This window comes from Lynx rufus, unplaced genomic scaffold (genome assembly GCF_022079265.1).
Source record: "Lynx rufus isolate CCGP_SWC_20201006 ecotype Redwood Valley unplaced genomic scaffold, mLynRuf1.p SCAF_27, whole genome shotgun sequence".
NCBI lineage: Eukaryota > Metazoa > Chordata > Mammalia > Carnivora > Felidae > Lynx > Lynx rufus.
In genome coordinates, this window is record NW_025814842.1 from 8,533,638 (window position 1) to 8,554,116 (window position 20,479).

At 52.5% G+C, this 20,479-nt stretch overlaps 1 protein-coding gene across 12 annotated transcripts in view; it reads left to right on the plus strand.

Annotated features, from left to right (window-relative positions):
- CUX1 (cut like homeobox 1) overlaps positions 1-20,479 on the plus strand; it is a 368,307-nt gene that overhangs the window by 151,265 nt on the left and 196,563 nt on the right. For all 12 annotated transcript variants that reach the window (XR_006964038.1, XM_047089156.1, XM_047089160.1 and 9 more), the window contains one exon: positions 17,621-17,668. Coding sequence is in view for 11 of the 12 variants with exons in the window: in XM_047089156.1 (XP_046945112.1) it covers positions 17,621-17,668 (48 nt within the window). In the remaining variant the exon portion in view is untranslated. The remainder of the gene's footprint in view (positions 1-17,620; positions 17,669-20,479) is intronic.

The following is a 20,479-nucleotide window of genomic DNA, read 5'->3' on the forward strand; positions in this document are numbered from 1 at the left end:
GTAATGATATGCACATCTGCAGGTGAATCCTCTTTTTTTTTTTTTTTTATTTTTTAAAATTTTTTTTTTCAACGTTTATTTATTTTTGGGACAGAGAGAGACAGAGCATGAACGGGGGAGGGGCAGAGAGAGAGGGAGACACAGAATCGGAAACAGGCTCCAGGCTCGGAGCCATCAGCCCAGAGCCTGACGCGGGGCTCGAACTCACAGACCGCGAGATCGTGACCTGGCTGAAGTCGGACGCTTAGCCGACTGCGCCACCCAGGCGCCCCTGCAGGTGAATCCTCTTAACCTGAGGTCGGACAGATGCATGTTTGATCCCGGGTCTACACAGCCAGTTTCCTTCACGGATCTCTGGCAGGCCTTCAGTGTCTTTTAGAGGTTATAGCCGAAGACTTTGCTGTTGTCACAAGGGGAAGTATGAAATGAATATGAAATACGACGGACAGGAGTGAATGAATGAATGAACGAATGAACGTAGGCAGTAAGCGTTACCCAGAGCGTTCTTAAACTGACTTAGCCACTCATGGAATTTCCCTGCAGTCAGCTTTTGGAAACCCGAAAATATTTTTGATATTTATCTCTTTAAGGAGTATGTAAAAAAAAAAAAAAAATCAGCCCCAACCACTATTTTTTAGCTGATTCCCGAATGTGTGATAAGAAACATGATTCCTTGAGGGAGAAAACTGGTTCAGGTTAAATTCTTGCGGAAAGCCTTCTAGCCCTATGACGTTCGGCTCCGATGTAGCAAGAATGTAAATAGCTAGGGATTTTGACCTACCTCAAATATTTACCGATGTAAAACATTCTGTCCTCATACCAAAAAAAAAAAAAAAAAAAAAAAACCAGCCCCAGGTTATGAATATCAGTATTGTCACTGGGTGTGCTGCCGCGTGCGGCTCAGTCGTAGAGCAAGAGACCTTTTTCAGAAAGGCAGTAAGGTAGGGAAAACGCTAAAGCTCATGTTGAGTTGATTAGAGATAAATAGATCTATATTCACCATATAAGGTAATAAAGGAAAAGCCTGTGTAAATGCTCTCGACATTTATGGACTTCTCTATGATTCATCTAGCAGGGCCAACGGCACTGGCCAAGAGATATAGAATTCGTTAAGCTGTATCTCTTTCCTGAATTGTTTCGCTTACAAAGAAGCAGTGGTGAATATTTAGAAAAAAAAATTCCAGAACTGTGTCAAAGTCAGCATTTGGTAACAGGCCCGAGCAGGATTGCTAGAGGAATTCCAGAAGGGTTTTAAGGCCACTTGTTGACCAGAAGCCTGATCATCCTCTAAGCATTAGCAGTTTTCTGGACCCAGGTCCAGACCCAGTGGGTTTTGTGTGTTTTGTATTTTGTCCGTCCCACACCGGGACCACAGGGCGCTGCTTTTTGCCCCGAGTGACCCAGATGCACGCTGTTCCGCTTTCATCTATCACAGAGTCTGGTGTGAATCCTGGCTCCATTTCCAGGGACAGGATTAAAAGTGAGCACCTTGCCTTTTTTCCTGAAGTCCAGCGGTTTCCAAGCTGGGTCTGGGTCTTGCCGTCCAGGTCCTGGCACTTCCTGGGCAGTAGGCCTGGTAGAAACCAAATTCGACGGCCTTCGTGGTAGGTTGCCGTCACGGATGGCTTTAGAAGCCACCTTTACAGCGCCACGAGGGGACACATCCCAAAGGGACACTGGGTATGCCCTTTGCTCCCCCGACACACCACGTTTCCCTGCCCAGATTTCCCGTGAAATGTGCAAATTTTGAAATGGCACGTCAGCCTGGGACCGCAGTGTGGCGTGTACCCATCAATACCCAGCAGACTTCTTCTTTTTTTTTTTTTTTTTTTAATTTTTTAAGGTTTTATTTATTTTTGAGAGAGAGAGAAAGAGCACACGCAGCGGAGGGGCAGAGAGGGAGAGAGGGAGACACAGAATCCAAAGCTGACTCCAGGCTCTGGGCTGTCAGTGCAGAGCCCGGACGTGGGACTCGAACTCACGAACCGTGAGATCATGACCTGAGCCGAAGTTGGACGCTTAACTAAGGACAGAGCCACCCAGGTGCCCCACCTGCTGGATAAGACTGGAAGAAACTAAGGAGATGCTTCCTTGAGGCCTCCAAGGACATCCTTTGGTGGCGGGATGAAGTCTGGTCTCCTTCCTGGAGCCGAACGGCGCTATTCTGCCACGTGTTTGGGATGCTGAAGTCTAGGGGGGCCAGAAAGTCTGTCTTCGCCCTGGAAGCCTTTGTTTCCCCTTAATTGCTTGGCTGAGGTAATCCACTTGGGAAGCCTCTGAGTGTCTTTGGACATCAAATCTGACTCCAAAGGTACAAATTCCCCAGTTGCCCGCTGACTCACATATGTTTCTTAGACTTGGTTTCCAGCAGTATGGTATAAATAATTCCGTTTAGAAATTAAGAAATGATGGCCTGCATTTCACATGCCCTTGGCTCTGTAGTCTTCTCCAAAAGCGAAAATACAAGGAATGATCATAAAGCCCCTGGTTTGATCCCACGTCACTGGGGCCTCCTGGTTGCACGGGGGTCACCAAGTACCTTGTTCGGCCACTAAAGAGCGGGACCGTGCAGACGGAGGCCCCTGCCTCTGTCGACATGCGTGCGTGTGAACGGGTTTCTGAGAAAGCACTTACAGTGTGCTCTGTGTCTGCGGGTAGATTTTCCTGTCGTTTATTATTAATTACTCCTCTGAGCAGCTCTGTGAAGCAAGTAAATATTAATAACAATATGCGCTGATTATTAAGTTAGGACGAAGGTATATCTTTTCCATGACGCTGAATTTTAGGTAAGCTCGTTGCACACAAATGATGAATAAATTGAAAGTAAGGCCTTCAGGTGGGGAAACAAAACGGAGACCGGAACTGGGAAGAGGGGGTGGTATGTTCGAGATCTGGTTTTAAATCTTCTCTGTCTTTGGCAGAATCCATCCTTGTCGGGTGATTTGCCTGCTGAGCGCCAGCATCCCTGTACTGGGATCCGCGTGTGGTGTGGGCTCTTCCTGTCCCTTTGCTGTTGGTTTACGATGATGTTTTAAGTCTCCCCAATATTGTCTGAGATCTGTGACTTCGTGAGTGTTGATTATAGAAATTTGCATAGAGCGCAAAGAAAGAAAGAAATCACTCGTAATCCTAGACACAAATGTTAGCGTGTTGCTTTTAGATCTTTCCAGTCTCCTCTTGTTCATGAATGTTACATATTTTAAAACAATAAAGATCATGCCGTGCATCCTGCTTTGTAGCACGGTTTTCCGCAAACCAGAGTATTTTATATACATGAAAAAATGTAAAACAAACGGCAGATCAGTAGATTTCCTGCTAACACTTACCGCACTTACCAAATAATTTTTCCGTAGAGAAATATGTGTAGTTTGGCCACGTGTTAGCAGGCAGAGTATTTCTTTCCTCTGTGGGCCGTGTGTAGACTGATTAACGCTCGGCCGCTCACTCGGCCGCATGGATGTCACTGTGTCCGGAGATTCTGCCATTGAGGAGCAGCGGAGGGTAAACCTTAACAACCCCTCTTACTTTTTAAACTATTATCTGATCCCCATCCTCGATTTTCAAAAGAACGTTTTTCCTGTCAAGAGGATGCGAATTATTTAAAGGCAAAGAAGTGACGGATATGCTGTAACTCCGTTCACTTACCACATCACATTGATGTAGTTCTTGCCCTTTCCCCCCAAACACATTATATGATGTTTATTCATTTTTACCCACATGGGGGTCATACTCTAAACCCTGTGTCGTCTGTGGCTTCTCTTTCCTTCTGTAGCCCCTGCTTGTCCTACGGATCTGGGCTTGGTGCCTCTTGGTCAGTGGAGCGCCCCCTGCTGTCCCAGGCCACGTTTGCCCCTTAGGACACCCCGACCCCCAGCACCACGCGATTCCCCTTCACGGCACCAACATTTGACTAGTGTCTCCCACCCCCGAGACAGGAGCCCCCAGGTGTCACAGGAGCCCAGTGGTCTGGCTCACGACTGGAGGAGCTCCAGCAACAGCACCCGAGGGCCCGTAATAGCCACCCAACAAATATCTGGTGGAAAAATGGCAACGGTGCATTATTTAATGGTATTGACTGTCCTTTGAAAGATACTTTTACTGGCTACCTAACGTGCCATTTTATTGCTTTACTCGGATTTAGCAAGTAACCCCATACCGTCGGCCTCTGTATTATTTCTGATTTTTCTCTTTTCTAAACAGGACATGCTAAACATTCCTGCCCATAAATCTCTGCCTACGTCTGTGGCCATCCTTATGGATAAACTCCCAGAAATAGGAACACCAAACTGACAGATTAACCTACATTCTAATCCCAAGTAGCCCCTTTGTCTCAATGTCCACAGGGCCTAAGGCCTGGTGTGAATTAACACGGTGGGCACGTGTGGTGAAGTACGGTCACGCTTCCTGCTTCTTTTGAGGAGCCCCAGGGTAAAAAGACACCTCTGGGCCAGGTCCCCTGTCTGGTACATGACCCCATAAAAGGTCAGGGTGCTGATGATGCGTCTGAGCATCTGCTCGTTTTCTTACTCAGTCCGCAGGCTGCACACCGTCAGTGGCCCCGGGAGCAGACTTGGGGTGTGCGTGGCCCCTCTGCTGTCTGCTGGGAATCCGGACTCGATTCATCTTTCACACAGAATATAAACCCCACGAAGGCAGCGACGAGCTCACTCCTGTCCCGTAGTAAAGGCTTGAACGGCTTTATAGTGGGTTAGACGTCCAACACGTGGTTCCTCTCTTTGACAGACTCAGAACCCAGTGATGTGTAGATACGTAAACAAATCACAGCAGTGTTTTCAAAGTTGTGAAATAAAACCAAGGGTTTGGGCATGAGCATTTATTCAGAAGTGACCTAAAGGCAAATCAGAGGTATTTAGAATACTGGTTGGAGGAACCTGAGGTTGCCTCTTCCCCCGGCCACCCAGAGCCCTGGCAGGAAGTCCCTGTGCCCCCGGGCAGGGCAGACGCCAGCCCAGGCTGTGACAGCCAGTGTTTCCAAGCCCTCAGGCCGGCGGGCGCCACGGGACGCTGGGGGAGGGCTTCCGGGCCCAGAGGCGGCTGGCTGGCCCAGCTCGTTCCCGGGACGCCAGCAGATCCTCAGACAGCCTTGACCTGCCGGCCGCCGGATGCACGTCTCTGCCCCAAGCCTAGAAACCTTAGAGCTGCCGTATCTCAAACATCTTGGTCTCTTAAAATTGACTCCGGAGAGCTTTTGTGTCGGGGTGCATATCCATCAGCAGTGGTGTGTTAGAGATCGAAACTGAGACTTTTTAAAGCACAAGAAGACACAAGCCCACGTGCCATCACATCAGAGTGATGACCTCATCACGCATCACAGAGCATCCGGAAAACTCCACGGACATTCGGGAGACAACGAGAGTGGAAAAGGCGAATCACAAAAATAGTTGGGAGCTCGTGGACCCTTGGAAGGATCTCGGGGAGCCGGGAGTCCCCAGACCTCACTCTGAGAACCACTGGCTTGGCGACCTTTGGGCCGTCCCGTAACTCCTGGGCCACCACGGGGCACTATGTGTTTTTCCTTCAAAGCAGGGCCTCTGCGTCTCGAATCTGGGCACCGTCCCCAGCCCTGATCACCTTAGGTCCAAGTTCAAGCGTACCAGTCTGATAAACCTGCCACTTCTCATCATCAAACGAGTCTTCGAAGGAAGGACACCACTTGCCCTTGCCCAGGGACCCAGCGGTGCCCCCCTCTGCCTTCCCGTGCCCGCGGCTGGCCCTCGGCACTCCCCACCGGGAACCCTCCCCTCGAGCCCCGCAGACGCTCCCCTCCGGCTCCGCAAAGCCGGGCCTTCCCATTACGCGGTTTCATTAGGCACAGTGCTTAAGGCATATCCATCAGTGTTAGAGACTTTTTGCCAAGATACAGAACATGTTTTAAATGGAGCAAAGAAATTTAAATGGGAAGAAATTATAGCATGAGTGAGTTTATCCCTTTCAAGATAATCTCATTTAATAACCAAAAAACTCACAAAGATGTGCACTTTATCCAGCTACAAAGGCAGCGTGGCAGGTTATATATTGTGGTAATTACATGTTTGGGGTTCCATTCCCTTCCTTAAACTAGATTTCTATTATTTCAGAAAATCAGCCACTGTAGAAAAGGACTATTCATTTATTTCATTGCCGGGTGGCCCATGCACTGTAAAAATAGGTCAAGAACAGTAATCTAAATTGACTGCTGATAAATAATTAAAGCTAATGGAATTTTCTCAAATCTGTGAACTACAATCTTTGAGAAATTGCCAGGACATACTGTCTGCTGTTGTATAGAAACATATTTTTTATTTAACACTTCAGTTTAAATGCCATTTAACATTACCTTTTTCTATCACAAGGACTGCGGGGAGTACGTGTTCATCTCTAAAAGTCACCAAAAGTAGGGTGCTCCATTGATAGCCACGTGATTCACCTTCCGATGATGAGTCGGAAGCGGTTTCAGTATCGTGGCACAGAGAGAAACTTCCCTCTTCACCGAACTGTATTTTATTTTTTTTATTTTTTTTTTTTTTTAATTTTTTTTTTTCAACGTTTTTATTTATTTTTGGGACAGAGAGAGACAGAGCATGAATTGGGGAGGGGCAGAGAGAGAGGGAGACACAGAATCGGAAACAGGCTCCAGGCTCCGAGCCATCAGCCCAGAGCCTGACGCGGGGCTCGAACTCACGGACCGCGAGATCGTGACCTGGCTGAAGTCGGACGCCCAACCGACTGCGCCACCCAGGCGCCCCCACCGAACTGTATTTTAAGTTGAGCTGGACAGCGTGTGCATCGTACGATATATGTTGTCTGGGTTCAGAACCTCCACACCTGGGCCGTGATCCGCCGGACGCGGTAAGGGAGAAATTCCTTAAATCTAAGTGGCGTCCAGGGAAATAAAGGCCAAGAACATTTTTTTCTTTTACGGATAATTACGATTCTTTCATTGGTGCCACCGGGACCTTATAAAAATACACCGGACAAAGACGCATAGACGTATCTGTAGAAGGGATGGCTTATCAATACGAAAGCAGACTGTTCTGTGACCGTCCATAAGGCCAGCCTTTGGTATGGTGCACCACGTGGGTTTTTCTTTGCTGATAAGGATGGTTCAGACACCATCAGGATATTTGAGAACCCCAAAGACCTCAGAAGAAAGAATCAGTAGCCCAGTGTTTTTGAACAGTCTGTCTTCAGCATTTTGGCTTTAAGATGGAGAAAAGAGACCCTATTTTCTCCATTCAGTCCGATGAGGATCTTGGTTGGAAAAAAATAAATCCCCAATTTCTGATTACTTCTCAGCAAAGCTATGGTTCCGTTAACCTGCAGTATTTTTCTGTCACCTAATGCTGTACTTAGTGTGTGTTAATGTACTTTTAAATGGTGGGCCCCATTTCGGAAAATAAATGTATTCGTATTTTTCTTTAAGAAAATCCTCGGGATAGGGGTTTCTTGGTGTCCAAAGGAAATGAGCCCATCCAGTTACCCCTATCCAGCTTCTGTGTCAGCTGTACCTCTAGCAGCTAGAATCTGAGCGTTTGTACCCTCCGGAGGCGGGAGGGCTTTGCCGAGGGGGTCCCACGACAATGGTTGGGGGGGCATTTGGTCCAGAGGGAAGACACGCCAGCTCGGTGTCTGAAATCTGTGATCCACGACGAGGCGCATCCTGACACCATGACTGACCCAGGAGGGGACGGGAGTGGCCTTGGGAGGGCAAGCCGCGTGGCCGGGACACCACAGGTCGGAGATTGGACCAGTTGACCCTTAGATTTCCAGGTTAACCTGATGGAGGTGACGGGTGACTAGCTGGCACCTTGTGATCTAAGAGCGAGCGGACCCTCCCCCCCAACCTCATGAATCTCCCCCTGCCTGTTCCCTGGGATCAGTCAGCTGAAGGCTTGGTGTCTCTCAGAGTGAAATCTAAAAACACTTTCTGGGGGCGCCTGGGTGGCGCAGTCGGTTAAGCGTCCGACTTCAGCCAGGTCACGATCTCGCGGTCCGGGAGTTCGAGCCCCGCGTCGGGCTCTGGGCTGATGGCTCGGAGCCTGGAGCCTGTTTCAGATTCTGTGTCTCCCTCTCTCTCTCTCTGCCCCTCCCCCGTTCATGCTCTGTCTCTCTCTGTCCCAAAAAGAAATAAAAACGTAAAAAAAATAAATAAATAAAAATAAAAACACTTTCTGTTTCAAACATACACAAGATAAGGTGAGGAGTACCGTGAACCCCGGTGCACCATCGTCCCTCTGTGCCAACGACCGGCACACTTGTCCTTTCTCATTCTCAGCGTGAGTGAGGGGAGGGGCAGAGAGAGAGGGAGACCCAGAATCCGAAGCAGGCTCCAGGCTCTGAGCTGTCAGCACAGAGACCAGCGCGGGGCCCTAAGTCACAGACTGCCAAGATCGCAACCTGAGCTGAAGTCGGATACTTAACCGACTGAGCCACCTGGCGCCCCAGTGACTTCAGTTTTATAAGCAACACCTTTTCCTTGATGTGGCATAACATCGTGGTACATCTTACGTGTGACGATACTACATTTTACGACGATACTACATTTTACTCCGCCATATACTGAATATATACCTAAAACGTTTTCAAATGAGTATTTTCTCCCTTGGAGGCCTGAGTAGGAAGGGGGAAACGGGGGGGTGAGTAAACTCATTTGGAGATCACTTTTTCAGCCCCAGGTGGGTGTGTAACATGCATTCAGCTGATGCATGCATAAGCATTAAGAGGGTTTTCAGTGCAAGCCAGTCTCCTACTTTAGCCTGGCTTCTAGCAGGGGTTATTCCCCTCCCACCTTTCACCATCCAAACACAGCCAGCAAAATGTGAACCGAAACGGGGGAGCCTGGGTGGCTTAGTCGATTAAGCATCTGACTTCGGCTCAGGTCATGATCTCGCGGTCCGTGGGTAGGAGCCCCGCGTCGGGCTCTCTGCTGACAGCTTGGAGCCTGGAGCCCGCTTTGGATTCTGGGTCTCCCTCTCTCTGCTCCTTCCCCACTCACACTTGTTTCTTTCTCTGTCTCTCTCAAAAATAAACATTAAAAATCTTCTAAAAATGTGAACTGAGTGGAGAGGGGAGCATGGAGAGTGGCCCTGGGCCAAGGTGGTTCTGAAACAGTCGCCCAAGGGTAGCCACTGCTGCCGCCGGCTGGGTCCCTGACAGATCCTGTGACAGCCCTGGTCGAGCCTTTCAGAGGCGACCTGGCCCAGCGCCTCCACTGTCCCCCCCTGCCCCCCTGCCCAGTACTCCTGGGAAGGCCGTGCTGTCCCCCCAGAGAAGACAGGACCCACTCCAGGGCCACCACCATAGAGGATGAGGTACCTCTGAGGGACGCAGCTAGACAGCTGTGAGTGTTACGGTGTCATTTCACAGAAGGACACATGAGTTAACACCGCGGAGCCGAAGTGAAAGGGACATTGTGCAATTGAGTAAAACATCCTGAGAAATCAGGACCATACGATATTTTGAAAATAGACACCGTTTTATGATGGAAGATGTGTTTGTGATTCACAGCCTCTTTTCGTTCAGCCGCGACAGCCAGGCTGTCCCCCTTCACCTGCTTGTCCTTCAAAGCCTTAAACAGCCGTGTCCTGGGCACCATTCTTTTCCTGGACACAGAGGTAGACCTTGGTGGCCACCAGTGCCGAATCTGTGGTACGAGATTCTGTGATAAGCCCGGCCCTGGGAATGGTAGAGCAAATACCAGGCCCCAAAGTGGGAACAGAGCCTTCCAGAAACTATGCAAGTGCCCTGAATGGGCAGAAAGCCAGCGCCACACGCTGCGTTTTGGGACGTCTTCCACTTGTAGCTCACAAGTGGGGCCGCTGAGTGCCACGTGGTGGTCTTGTTTTGTTTTGTTTGGGGCTTTTAAATCAGAACGATTTTCTCCAAGGATCGTCATGACCCAGAAAGTTTCCTCAATCGCATTGCACCATTCAGCTTTCCGATCTAAAACATGAGCTGCGAATCCGTGGTGTGGAGAACAACGAAAATCCTTTCCGCCTAGAAGCGTCTCTCGATAAACATTGCTTATTATTTGGAATGAACGCGGGGGAGAGGAGGTTGAAATGCGCCTTTCTGGCTTTGCCAACAGACATCGATAGTAACAATCTCGAGGACGTCACTCTGTGCATTAAGATGTCTGCTGCTTTTTGCTCAATAAATGGTACAGAATCAAAGCGAATTGAAAACCGCACTGCAAAGCCTGTCACTGGGTGAAGTGGGTACCCCTAAATTATTAAGGTTTTCTTTTTTTTTAATTTTTTAACGTTTATTTATTTATTTATTTAAAAAAATTTTTTTTAACTTTTTTTTTAAATTTATTTTTGAGACAGAGACAGAGCATGAACGGGGGAGGGGCAGAGAGAGAGGGAGACACAGAATCAGAAGCAGGCTCCAGGCTCTGAGCCATCAGCCCAGAGCCTGACGCGGGGCTCGAACTCACGGACTGCGAGATCGTGACCTGAGCTGAAGTCGGACGCCTAACCGACTGAGCCACCCAGGCGCCCCAATGTTTATTTATTTTTGAGACAGAGAGAGACAGAGCATGAACAGGGGAGGGTCAGAGAGAGGGAGACACAGAATCCGAAACAGGCTCCGGGCTCTGAGCTGTCAGCACAGAGCCCGACGCGGGGCTTGAACTCACGGACCGTGAGATTGTGACCTGAGCCAAAATCAGGAGCTGGACACTTAACCGACTGAGCCACCCGGGCGCCCCTCTCTAGAGCTGTTGAAACATATGTACACGCGTAAGTGCCGACACACACATCCAGCTTTAACATCTTAAGAGGTTCTTTAAGCAAGTCTGTCACGCGACGGGACTGTTCCCAGAGGAATAATTGCGAGAATACAGCGGGTTGCTTACAGCAGGGACAGTGGAGATGAGTTTACTTCCTTTACGGTCACGATGGGAGGCTCGGCTCTCTTTGCCTTCCCAGAATGCAGCGCCAGAACTCAGGAATACTTCGGTCACCTTCTCTACTTCTCACAGCTGGTGTTTTCGTGAGGCAGGCCCAGACCCGGGTTGGCGGGGTGTGGGGTAGACAGAGGCAAGCCTGGTAAGAGGCGCCATTCTGTGGGTTCGACTCCAGGGTGCCCGGGTCTTGTACCATCCGGACCCTGCACCAAGGCCTCTGTGCCCTCACCCCCTCTCCCTGCCTCTTCCGTCCTCCACAGTGGTGCCAGATGCCTCGGCCCCGCCACCTTTTACGTTCTCTGACCCCGTCCAGTTTTACCATTTCCCCTCAGAGTTTGGGCCCATTATAAGACTCTTGAGTGACAGATGAGTCCCCGACTCCACATCCCCGTCCAGGTGGCCCCCAGATGTCATCCCTGTGCCCACACCTGGTCAAGGCGATTGACTCCTGTACAAAATCTCGCCGTGGCACGGGCCTTGGAGAGCTGGGGTCACATCCTCCTTTCTGGCTGTGGCACCTTGGACAAGTGCTCCTCCCCTGCTGAGCCTCAGGTGTCCTTATCTGTGAAATGGAAGGGTCCGTCCCTTCTGCCGGCAGGACTGTTGCGAACAGCGGTGATGCTAGCACGTCTGAGGTCCCTGCCGCAGCGCTCGGTGCGTAGGGCATGCTCAGTGAGAACTGTTGTCAACTCTGCCCGAGACCTGCTCCCCCCACCCCTTCCCACCTCTCTCCTGAGAGCTCAGAGCCCCAGCCCCTCAGCCCCTCACAGGTTGGCTTCTACCCCCAACTCCATTCAGGGGGCGCTCAGTATTCCCGGGACCTCCCTGGCAGCCAAATCCAGAGCTTTCCGCGAGCCTCACGTCTGTGATGCCGTTTGATAGAAGCGAGCACCTTCTCCCTCTTGGAACCGCCTCCTCCTGACCTATGCTCTCCCCGCTCTCCTCCTGCTTCTCTCCATTCCTGTTCTTTGACTTCTGCCTCCGACTGGCTGAGAGAGGGAGAGCTGGCTAGCCCCAAGCCTCTCTCCCAGGAGACCCCCGATTTGTGAATCAGCCCTGGGCTGCTCCATGAGATGGGGGCTGGGGGGGGTGGCACTTGACATGCGGCCGGTCCAAAGAGAGATGTGCCGAGGCGTAAAATGCCCCCCAGATGTCAAAAACTTAGTACCAGAAGTATCTGTTCTCTGTTAATAACTTCTATATTGATGGGGCAGGAGGTGAAAATATTGGGGGGATATTCATTTCATCTGGTTCTTTTTGCTTTTTCAACATGACTTTGGAGAGTTCTAAGTCACCTAGGAGGTTGGCACCCGGATTTTGGCGGTGGTGGCGCTGGCCTGGACTGCGGACCGGACCCTGCAGCAGGCCCCCCTCACGCGCCCGGGTCTTGATGCGCTCGGACGGGGCGTTCAGCTGCTCTCGCTCTCTCTCTCTCTCTCTCTCTCTCTCTCTGTCTCTCTCTCGCTTGCACCCACCCCGTGTCTTTCGAGTCCTGCCTGTGTGCCGGGCCCCTGCCGTACACACAGGAGACTGAGATCAGTGCTCCTGGAAGTGCAGCCCGACGTCACGTCCGCTCTCTGGGCCGCAACCAGGCCGTGGGCTGCAGAGGGCGCCGTGTGCATCAGGCCGGGCCGCACCCGCCGCCCTCCCCCTGTACCCCCAGGGAGTGGGACTGACCCCTGAATGTGACCGGCTTCCTCAGTCCACCCTTTGTTTTGTTTTGTTATTTATTTATTTACTTGGAGAGAGCGAGCATGAGCAGGGCCGAGGGGGGTGGGGGGAGTGGAGATTGAGAGATTGAGAGAGAGAGAGAGAGAGAGAGAGAGAGAGAGAGAATCCCAAGCAGGCTCTGCACTGACCGTGGGCGCAATCTCGTGAACTGTGAGGTCATGACCCGAGCCAAAATCAAGAGTCGGACTCTTAACTGACTAAGCCACCCAGGCGCCCCCAACCTCTGGAGTTTTGAAGCCAAAATCAAGAGTCGGACTCTTAACTGACTAAGCCACCCAGGCGCCCCCAACCTCTGGAGTTTTGAAGCGTCCCGCGCCTAGACTTCCCTAGCAGAATATCAGCCAGCCCCGCTCGGGTGCTGGAGGTGTGGGATGTGGGACTGTGGGAAGGACCACAACCCATTCCCTGCCCTCAAGCAGCCCTCGGTCCGGAAGGAGCAGGATCGCTCCTGCCCTTACAGACTCCCAGTGGGAAGCGACAGGAAACACATCCTGTGACGGACACCGGGGCCTGGCTGCCTCGGTTCTGCAGGCCCAGATCTAGACCCGTTGAAAGCCTTGGGAGTCCCCTCTCCAGAGTCCGAGGCCCAGCAGGTGCCTCCGGCCGTCGGACCGGCAAGGCAGGCCCGCCGCCTGCCCCCAGAGCCCCCCACTACCTGCCGGTGGGGCGGGGGCTCAGCCATAGCTCCCTGGAAAGCCAAGGGCCGTCGCTGCAGTGGTCGTGAGATGGGCATCACACTGAGTTCCCGTCCTCGAGCTGTTTACATCTTGCTTGTACATAGTAGATTCGCGTGGCTCTGTGGCCTCGGAGAGGGGGACTCGCCGCGCGCGTGTGAAAGCGGAGCTTGCGTGCCGCGAACCGTGCCGGTGCCGCCTCGGGAAAGTTCGCCAGCTCTTTACCCGCTGGGATGCGCACCCTAGTGCCGGGCTGCCCGGCGAGAACACCGGAGACTACAGCCGCACCTCATTAGCCCGTCACCTTCCCCGAAGTCGGCTTTTTTAGAAAACCAGCAACAGACGCGCTCTTGCCATCCTCCTGTGTCTGCAGTCTGTGACCAGAGCGGTGCCGGGCGCCCGTCCTGCCTGCCTGGCCCGGCCTCGGGGAGGCTGGGGGAGGGAAGGGGGCCAGCCCAGAGTCCCCGGGCTCTCCCCGCCTCCACCCCTGCCCTCCAGGTCACCCGTGCCCGGCCCGCAGTGAGCCATCACGTCAGACCTCCACGTCATTACCCGCGGTCGCGGGTTTCTGCCAAAGAAGCGTGGCTCGTTCCTCGCGGTCGCAACATAGGCTTTTACCCCTGACCCTGCCCGGGACCCAGAGGTGATCTCCCCTCGTTCCTCGCCCTTTTCGTCCTCTGTGCTGCGTCCTCCCGAGAGGGACACGGGCTAAGTGAGACGGTGTCGTAGTAGGGTCTCCTGTGGCTGCACCGCGGACCTGCTGGCTCAAAACATCAGAAACTCCTCATCCAACAGTGCCGGGGATCAGAAGGCCAACACTGGTGGCACGGGGCTGAAGCCAGGTGTTGGCAGAGCTGTATTCTCTCAGAAGCTACAGGGAGGGGCCCCGGGTGGCTCAGTCGGTTAAGTGGCCGACTTCGGCTCAGGTCATGATCTCGCGGTCCGTGAGTTCGAGGCCCGCGTCGGGCTCTGTGTTGACAGCTCAGAGCCTGGAGCCTGCTTCTGATTCTGTGTCTTCCTCTCTCTCTGCCCGTCCCCTGCTCATGCTCTGTCTCTCTCTGTCTCAAAAATAAATAAACATTAAAAAAAAGAAGCTCCAGGGAGAATCATTCTCTAGGCGCCTACAGCTTCCCGGGCCGCCTGCGCCTCTTGGCGTCCACCCCTGTCATTCTGACCCCCACTTTCACGGTCACACCCTCTCGGGCTCTCACCCTCCTTCCTCCCTCCTGCCTCCGGCTCGCTTGGGATCCAGGCGTGTCTCCCAGACTCAGGGCCCCCGACTGCCATCTGCAGAGTCCCTTTTACCATGTAGCCTAATAGAACCACAGGTCCCGGGGATCAGGACGTGGGCGTCCCTGGGGGCCGATAGTGGGCCTAGCACAGATGGCCTTATTTATTTAGGAAGAGCCTGGTGAAGAGTCTGATTGGTTTTGGTCGTCGAACTTGGCGCAAAAACACGGAAGATGATGCATTTCCACCTCCACACGAGCGGGCTGCATTTGCACAGGATCAGGGTCTTTGGATGCTGAGGAATTCAGCAGGTGGCAGAAAGGTCCCCCAGCCTGTGGCAGGGGCACGCCGTGCACGGTGGCCTTCGGGAGTGCTCCGCCCGTGCCCTGGGGAGGAGCGAAAGCACGGACTTCTCCACGGAAATACTGGCGTCACCCGTAGGAATGCAACTTAGAGGAAGACGTATAATTAAAAGGGAAACCGGATACTTCTTGATCAGATACCTTGGCGGGGTTACAATCCAGAATAACGTGGGTTAGCTGTGTCTGGCCCAGAGCTGATGGTACAGCCCCGACTCATGGCCGACCCTGCAGTGAGGGAGGGGCTCCGCGTCTGGCGTCTGGCACGATGGCCGCCAGCCTCCCGTGGCTGCCGAGCACTTGAAAGGTAGCTCCTGCCACCGAGGAACTGAATTCTTGAATTCAGTTGCTTTAAGTGACGATTCAGGCGGGGGCAAGGGTTCCTCAGGGTCCTAACCTGGGTTCTGGGGGAGGCTTTAGGAAGGCCCTGGTGGGGTGATTTGCCGGACAGTATCCCTGAGGGGAGCATCGCTCGCTTTCCTCAGATTCTCGGAAGGCCTCACGACCCAGGAGGGGTAGGGGCCCTGGTCCAGAGGAAAACCACCGAGGACACCGGAGCCGCCCTTGCTGATAGTGCTCCCTAATAGTGCTCGGCTCGGCGAGTGAGTGAGGTGGGTCCGAGCTTACGACCGAAGGGCCCTTTGGCTCAGGTGCTTGGCTAAAGGACCACAAAACGCTGTCAGTCAGTCGCTGAAAGAGCGAGCAGCTGCCAGACGTGCAGCTGACAAGGACGGCTCACCTCGGGGGGGGGGGTGGCGAGCAGGCCCAGGGCCGGGCTACTTAGACCATCCCAGCACCCCAGAGCGGGAGAGGCCGGGCGCTCAGCCCCCACCCCTTCCGGGGTCCGTGAATTCCCTCCTCATCCATCTTCAAGTGATGCTTGAAAACCCCTATGCCAGAAAAGGCACTCCGATCGATTTAGGATAACTCTAAATTTGCTAGAGGGGTGCCCGGGTGGCTCAGTCGGTTAAGCGACCGACCTCGGCTCGGGTCACGATCTCGCAATTTGTGGGTTCGAGCCCCGCGTCAGGCTCTGTGCTGACAGCTCGGAGCTGGAGCCTGCTTCGGATTCTGTGTCCCCCTCTCTTCCTCGTGGTCTGTCTCTCAAAAATAAATAAAATAAATTTAAAAAATAAATGAATAAATAACTTTTTAAAAATTTGCGAGAAAAGCTTTTCCCTGAATGGTAATGGCGATGTTACTCATAATAATAAAAAGTCGTTCATACTATTAAGTACTTGCCGTGTGTCAGGAGCAATACTACCCATGTGGATTACACTTGATCCCCTCTTCGGGGAGGACATCGTGACCCTTGAGCATGTGGAGCTGAGAAAACTGAGCTTTGGGAGGCAAACTGGCATCCAGAGCTCCCGTGGATGGTGAGTGGCGGGGCCAGAATTTGGAATCAGGGCCCCCGCCTTCTGCCTTCCGTCTTCCGGACGTGGTTCTGACCTAGGATCTGTGGACAGACATCCAGGCCCTTCCTTTGCTTGGTAGCGCCCGTAGGTTCGACAGCGGCCCGGCTCAGCGGTTTAGAGGTGGCGAGAACCCAGACGGGCACATTGGCAGCTGACCTACAAAGATCCTGCCTGCCTTCCCGGCTCGGACGCCACTTCCTCTGTGAAACCACTCCTCACCTCCCTTAATCTGAATTGACCCTTCCTCTGTGTTTCCCTCCCCCCCCCCCCATCCCCGGGGCTCCTGACAGAATGCTTTGCCTTCTTCTTGTGTTCTGGATTGGTTGGCACATGTCCAGTCCTCACCGGTCTAGTCAGTGTCCGTTGGCGTGTGCTTAAGGCCCGGAACCCGGAAGTACGCGGATACCTGGCTTTGGTCCAGACTTACTAAATCCGATCTGGCGCGTAGGTCGGGCTCAGTGAACACCTCAGATGTCCGTGCCTCAGGTCATTGACTTGTCGGTACAACTGACACGACGTCGTGGGAGTCGGAGGCGTCCGGTGTGTTGGTTCGGCACGTTCGTATTTTGCACCGTCGTTGCTGTAACAGCGCGAGCTACCGCCCTTATCGCATCGCGTGATTGTCATTTCCTTGTTGCTTGAGAACAGTTCAGATCTAGTCTCCCCGCAGCTTTGAAGTTTACGATACAGTGGTGTTGACGATAATCGCTACGTTGTGCCGCAGCCAGTTACTTCATTTCAAAGACAGTCTTCTCGAGGAGACTCATACCGACTTCCCTCTGGGCTGTTCCATCGTCTTAAAATGTGGACTGGTGTCTTGGGATGAAATTTCCACTGACCGTGTCAGACATGGCTTTCAAACAGATGTATCTCCTAGTGAGTGACAGCGCTCTAAGGCAACAGCTAAAATGCGACACGGGGACCCCAGATCCTTTTCAGACACCTTTTCAGTCCAGTCTACACCGTAACTCCTGTTTTATGCTAAGCAGGTTACCTCAGACCGATACGAGCAAAAACTTGCGTCCCTAGCGCGTTGCGGGGTGAGGTGCGTCTAACCTGGACGGGGTAGAAATAAAATCTAATGGTATTCTCGAGGAAGTTCATTTAAACGACAGAGCGCCAGTTGGCGTGATTTATGTTGTCCGAACGAAGGAAACGGACAGGGGAGGGACCAAGATTGCTTTATCTAGTGGCAGTCATCACTGAATTCAAAGCTGTTTTGATAGGAGGACTTAACGAATGTTTCCCTTCTCTTTCCTTCTCCGATGGCTGTTTCCTGACGCGCCCCTCTCGCTCCAGGATTTGCGCAAGCAGGTAGCGCCGCTGCTGAAGAGCTTCCAGGGGGAGGTAAGCATTTATGTTTATTTTATACCCTGGGCCACCCTTCGTAGTTCATCGTGCTTTCTTTTTATTCTCATTAAGTAAATGCCATTGACAGAAGGGGCTTGCCCAGATGGAACCCTCCCAGCCGCACTAACTCAATGTCATGTGGATTTTGTGCTTCCCGGTGTGATGTTTCCACTGGGTCCTCAATTAAAGCCTGTGTGGAAAGCGAAGCCGTGTCCGCAATGGAAGAAGGTGTGGTGGATCCAGGGGCGAGGCGGCCTGCGCGCTTGCACTTCCCACGGTGGACTGGGTTTGTCCACACCGCGGCCTCTGGGAGCCCGCACGTCCTCAGGCTCACTGGTTCCCCGAGTTAGCCTGGGGCTGCAGCCGCCAGGAGGCCTCCTGTGTGGGGAGGATGTAGCGGGGCAGGCCGGTGCCTTCGCGCCCAGCTACTGAGGGAAGAGGGATCTTCACTTGCTTGAGGCTGGCAGCAGCCACGAGGGGTCCGTCTGGGCTCAGTATAAGCAAGAGCTCTCTGTCGGGTCCTTCCAGACGGGGACCGCGCCGTCTGGCAAGATGGCGGACAGCCCTTGGAGACGTGAGCGGTCGAGGTGGGTGACGCTCCAGCTCCTTCATGGCCCTTTGTGTGGTCCCGGTGAATTTGAGAACACCGGGAATTTTGTGATGGTTGCGGAGTTACCCGTTCCCAGCTCTTCGCTTCTCCCGTTGGAATGATGGCAGCAGTGGTAATACTGAGGAGAGGGGACAAGACTTTTTCAGAGCCCTCCAGAGAACCCAGATTGGTAGGATCGTGGGATTCTATTTTTGGGCCACTTCCCGATGCCCAGAGAACGCGGGGAGGGGGCCGGACCCGCGCAAGTGAGACGGCAGGTTCAGGGCGGGCCTTCTCGGCCCCGCAGCGAAGGAGGCCGGCATCCCGGGCCCGGGGCTCCAGAGGAGGGGGCGGGGGCTGCCCTTTGGCAGATTCTCCAGGTGACCGCAGAGGGCAGGGGAGCCGTGCAGGAAGCAGCGGGCACCGTTGGCACCACCGAAGGTTTGAGGAGGGACGCAGCAGAGGGCCCTTCTCTGCTCACCATCTCCTGCCGCAGGAAGCCCTCCCGCGCTCGGCTCCCCGAGGCTCAGAGGCTGTCACTGTCCCAGGGCCGGAAGGACACGAACTGCCTTTCCTCAGAACTGCATCTCCGAACGAGACCGTCACCTTACACCTGCCCACATTGATCTGGTCTCTTCTTTTCCCTGTTCAGCGGCTTTCGTGAGGCCCGGTGGCTTAGTATTTCTGCAGCCGCAGCAGCTCAGGGTGCCGTTTTGGGGGTGTTTGCTTGTTTCTCCTGCTTTCTGAAAAATTCCCAATCTGCCTAAAAGCGGAGAGGCTAGCGTGACGGGCCCGCGTACACCCTCTACCCAGCCTCGCCGCTTGCTGCCATTTTGCTCCCCCTGCCCTTTTGAGGTGGCCCCGCTCTGCGCCCCTAAACACATCCATGCTTGTGTCCCCTAAAAGTAAGTTTCCCCAGTAATACCACAGAAACCCTGAGTATCTCACCTGGGAAAGTAACGCGCCACGATACCTAATATTTGGTCCCAAATCTATCTCCCAGTTATTCCCAAAATGTCTTTTGTAACTGCCCTGCCCTTGAACTGGGGTTCGGTCAGGTTCATGCATCGGATTTGGGGATGGGTGGGTATATGTATGTATATGTATATGCGTGTGTGCGTGTGTACGTATATGTATACATCCACATATATATACGTACACACACACACACACACACACACACACATCTCTCTTTTAATATAAAACACTGCCTCTACACCCTGTCATTTTTAAGGATTTAACACACTTGGGTCACCCGGGTGGCTCAGTTGGTTAAGCATCCAACTTCAGCTCAGGTCATGATCTCACGGTTTGTGAGTTCGAGCCCCGTGTCGGGCTCTGTGCCGACAGCTCAGAGCCTGGAGCCTGCTTCAGATTCTGTGTCCTCCTCTCTCTCTGCCCCACCCCCTCCTGCCTGCGCTCGCTCGCATGGTCTCTCTCTCTCTCTCTCTCACTCAAAAATAAAATAAACATTAAAAAAATTTTTTTAAAAAGAGAATTTAACACACTTATTATAGATTGCCCCACATTCTGAATGGGGTAATGGCCGTGGTTCAGGATATATTAATTTTGAAATGCCTGAGAGACATCCAGATTTCTTATCTGCCTATTTTTTAAAAGGCTATTGGAAAAATAAATATTTTTATAGCACCGCTAATATTTACCAAGCCTCTGCTAATTGCTCTGTTTATGTGAAATAATCTGTGCTTTCTAGTAAGCTAATTTGAGTAGAAAGGGCTAAATGCTACTTGTTTCTGAAGAAAGAACTCTCCTAGCAGAGGGCAGCTGCAGACGGGGACCACACGTACAGGGTCGATTTTCCGACGAGTAAGGCCAGAAGGCAGCAAGCCTTGGTGCTCCAATGAAGCAGGATCCATTCAGCCTGTGTTTCTACAAAGCTTCCCTCTCTAATCAGAGGATTGCTTTCATATCCTTTGTCAGTGTCCGTTGCACGCGATTTTATTTATTGGATATATCCTTGGAGTGTATCCCCCAGTGCTAGAGTTTCCCCTGGAACAGCATATGGTGTTGGTGAGAACACGTTCTTTGCCTTCGAATTTGTGTAGATCACTTTGCTGGTGGAGGTCCCCGAAAGAAAAAAAACCAAAGAATGAGATAAAGTGTTCAGACAACTAGACGTTCATGTATCCGTGGTGTGTCGGACTGTCCTGAGAGACGTTAGCCTGGCCAGAGGACCGTCACCCCCTTCAGTGTTTCCT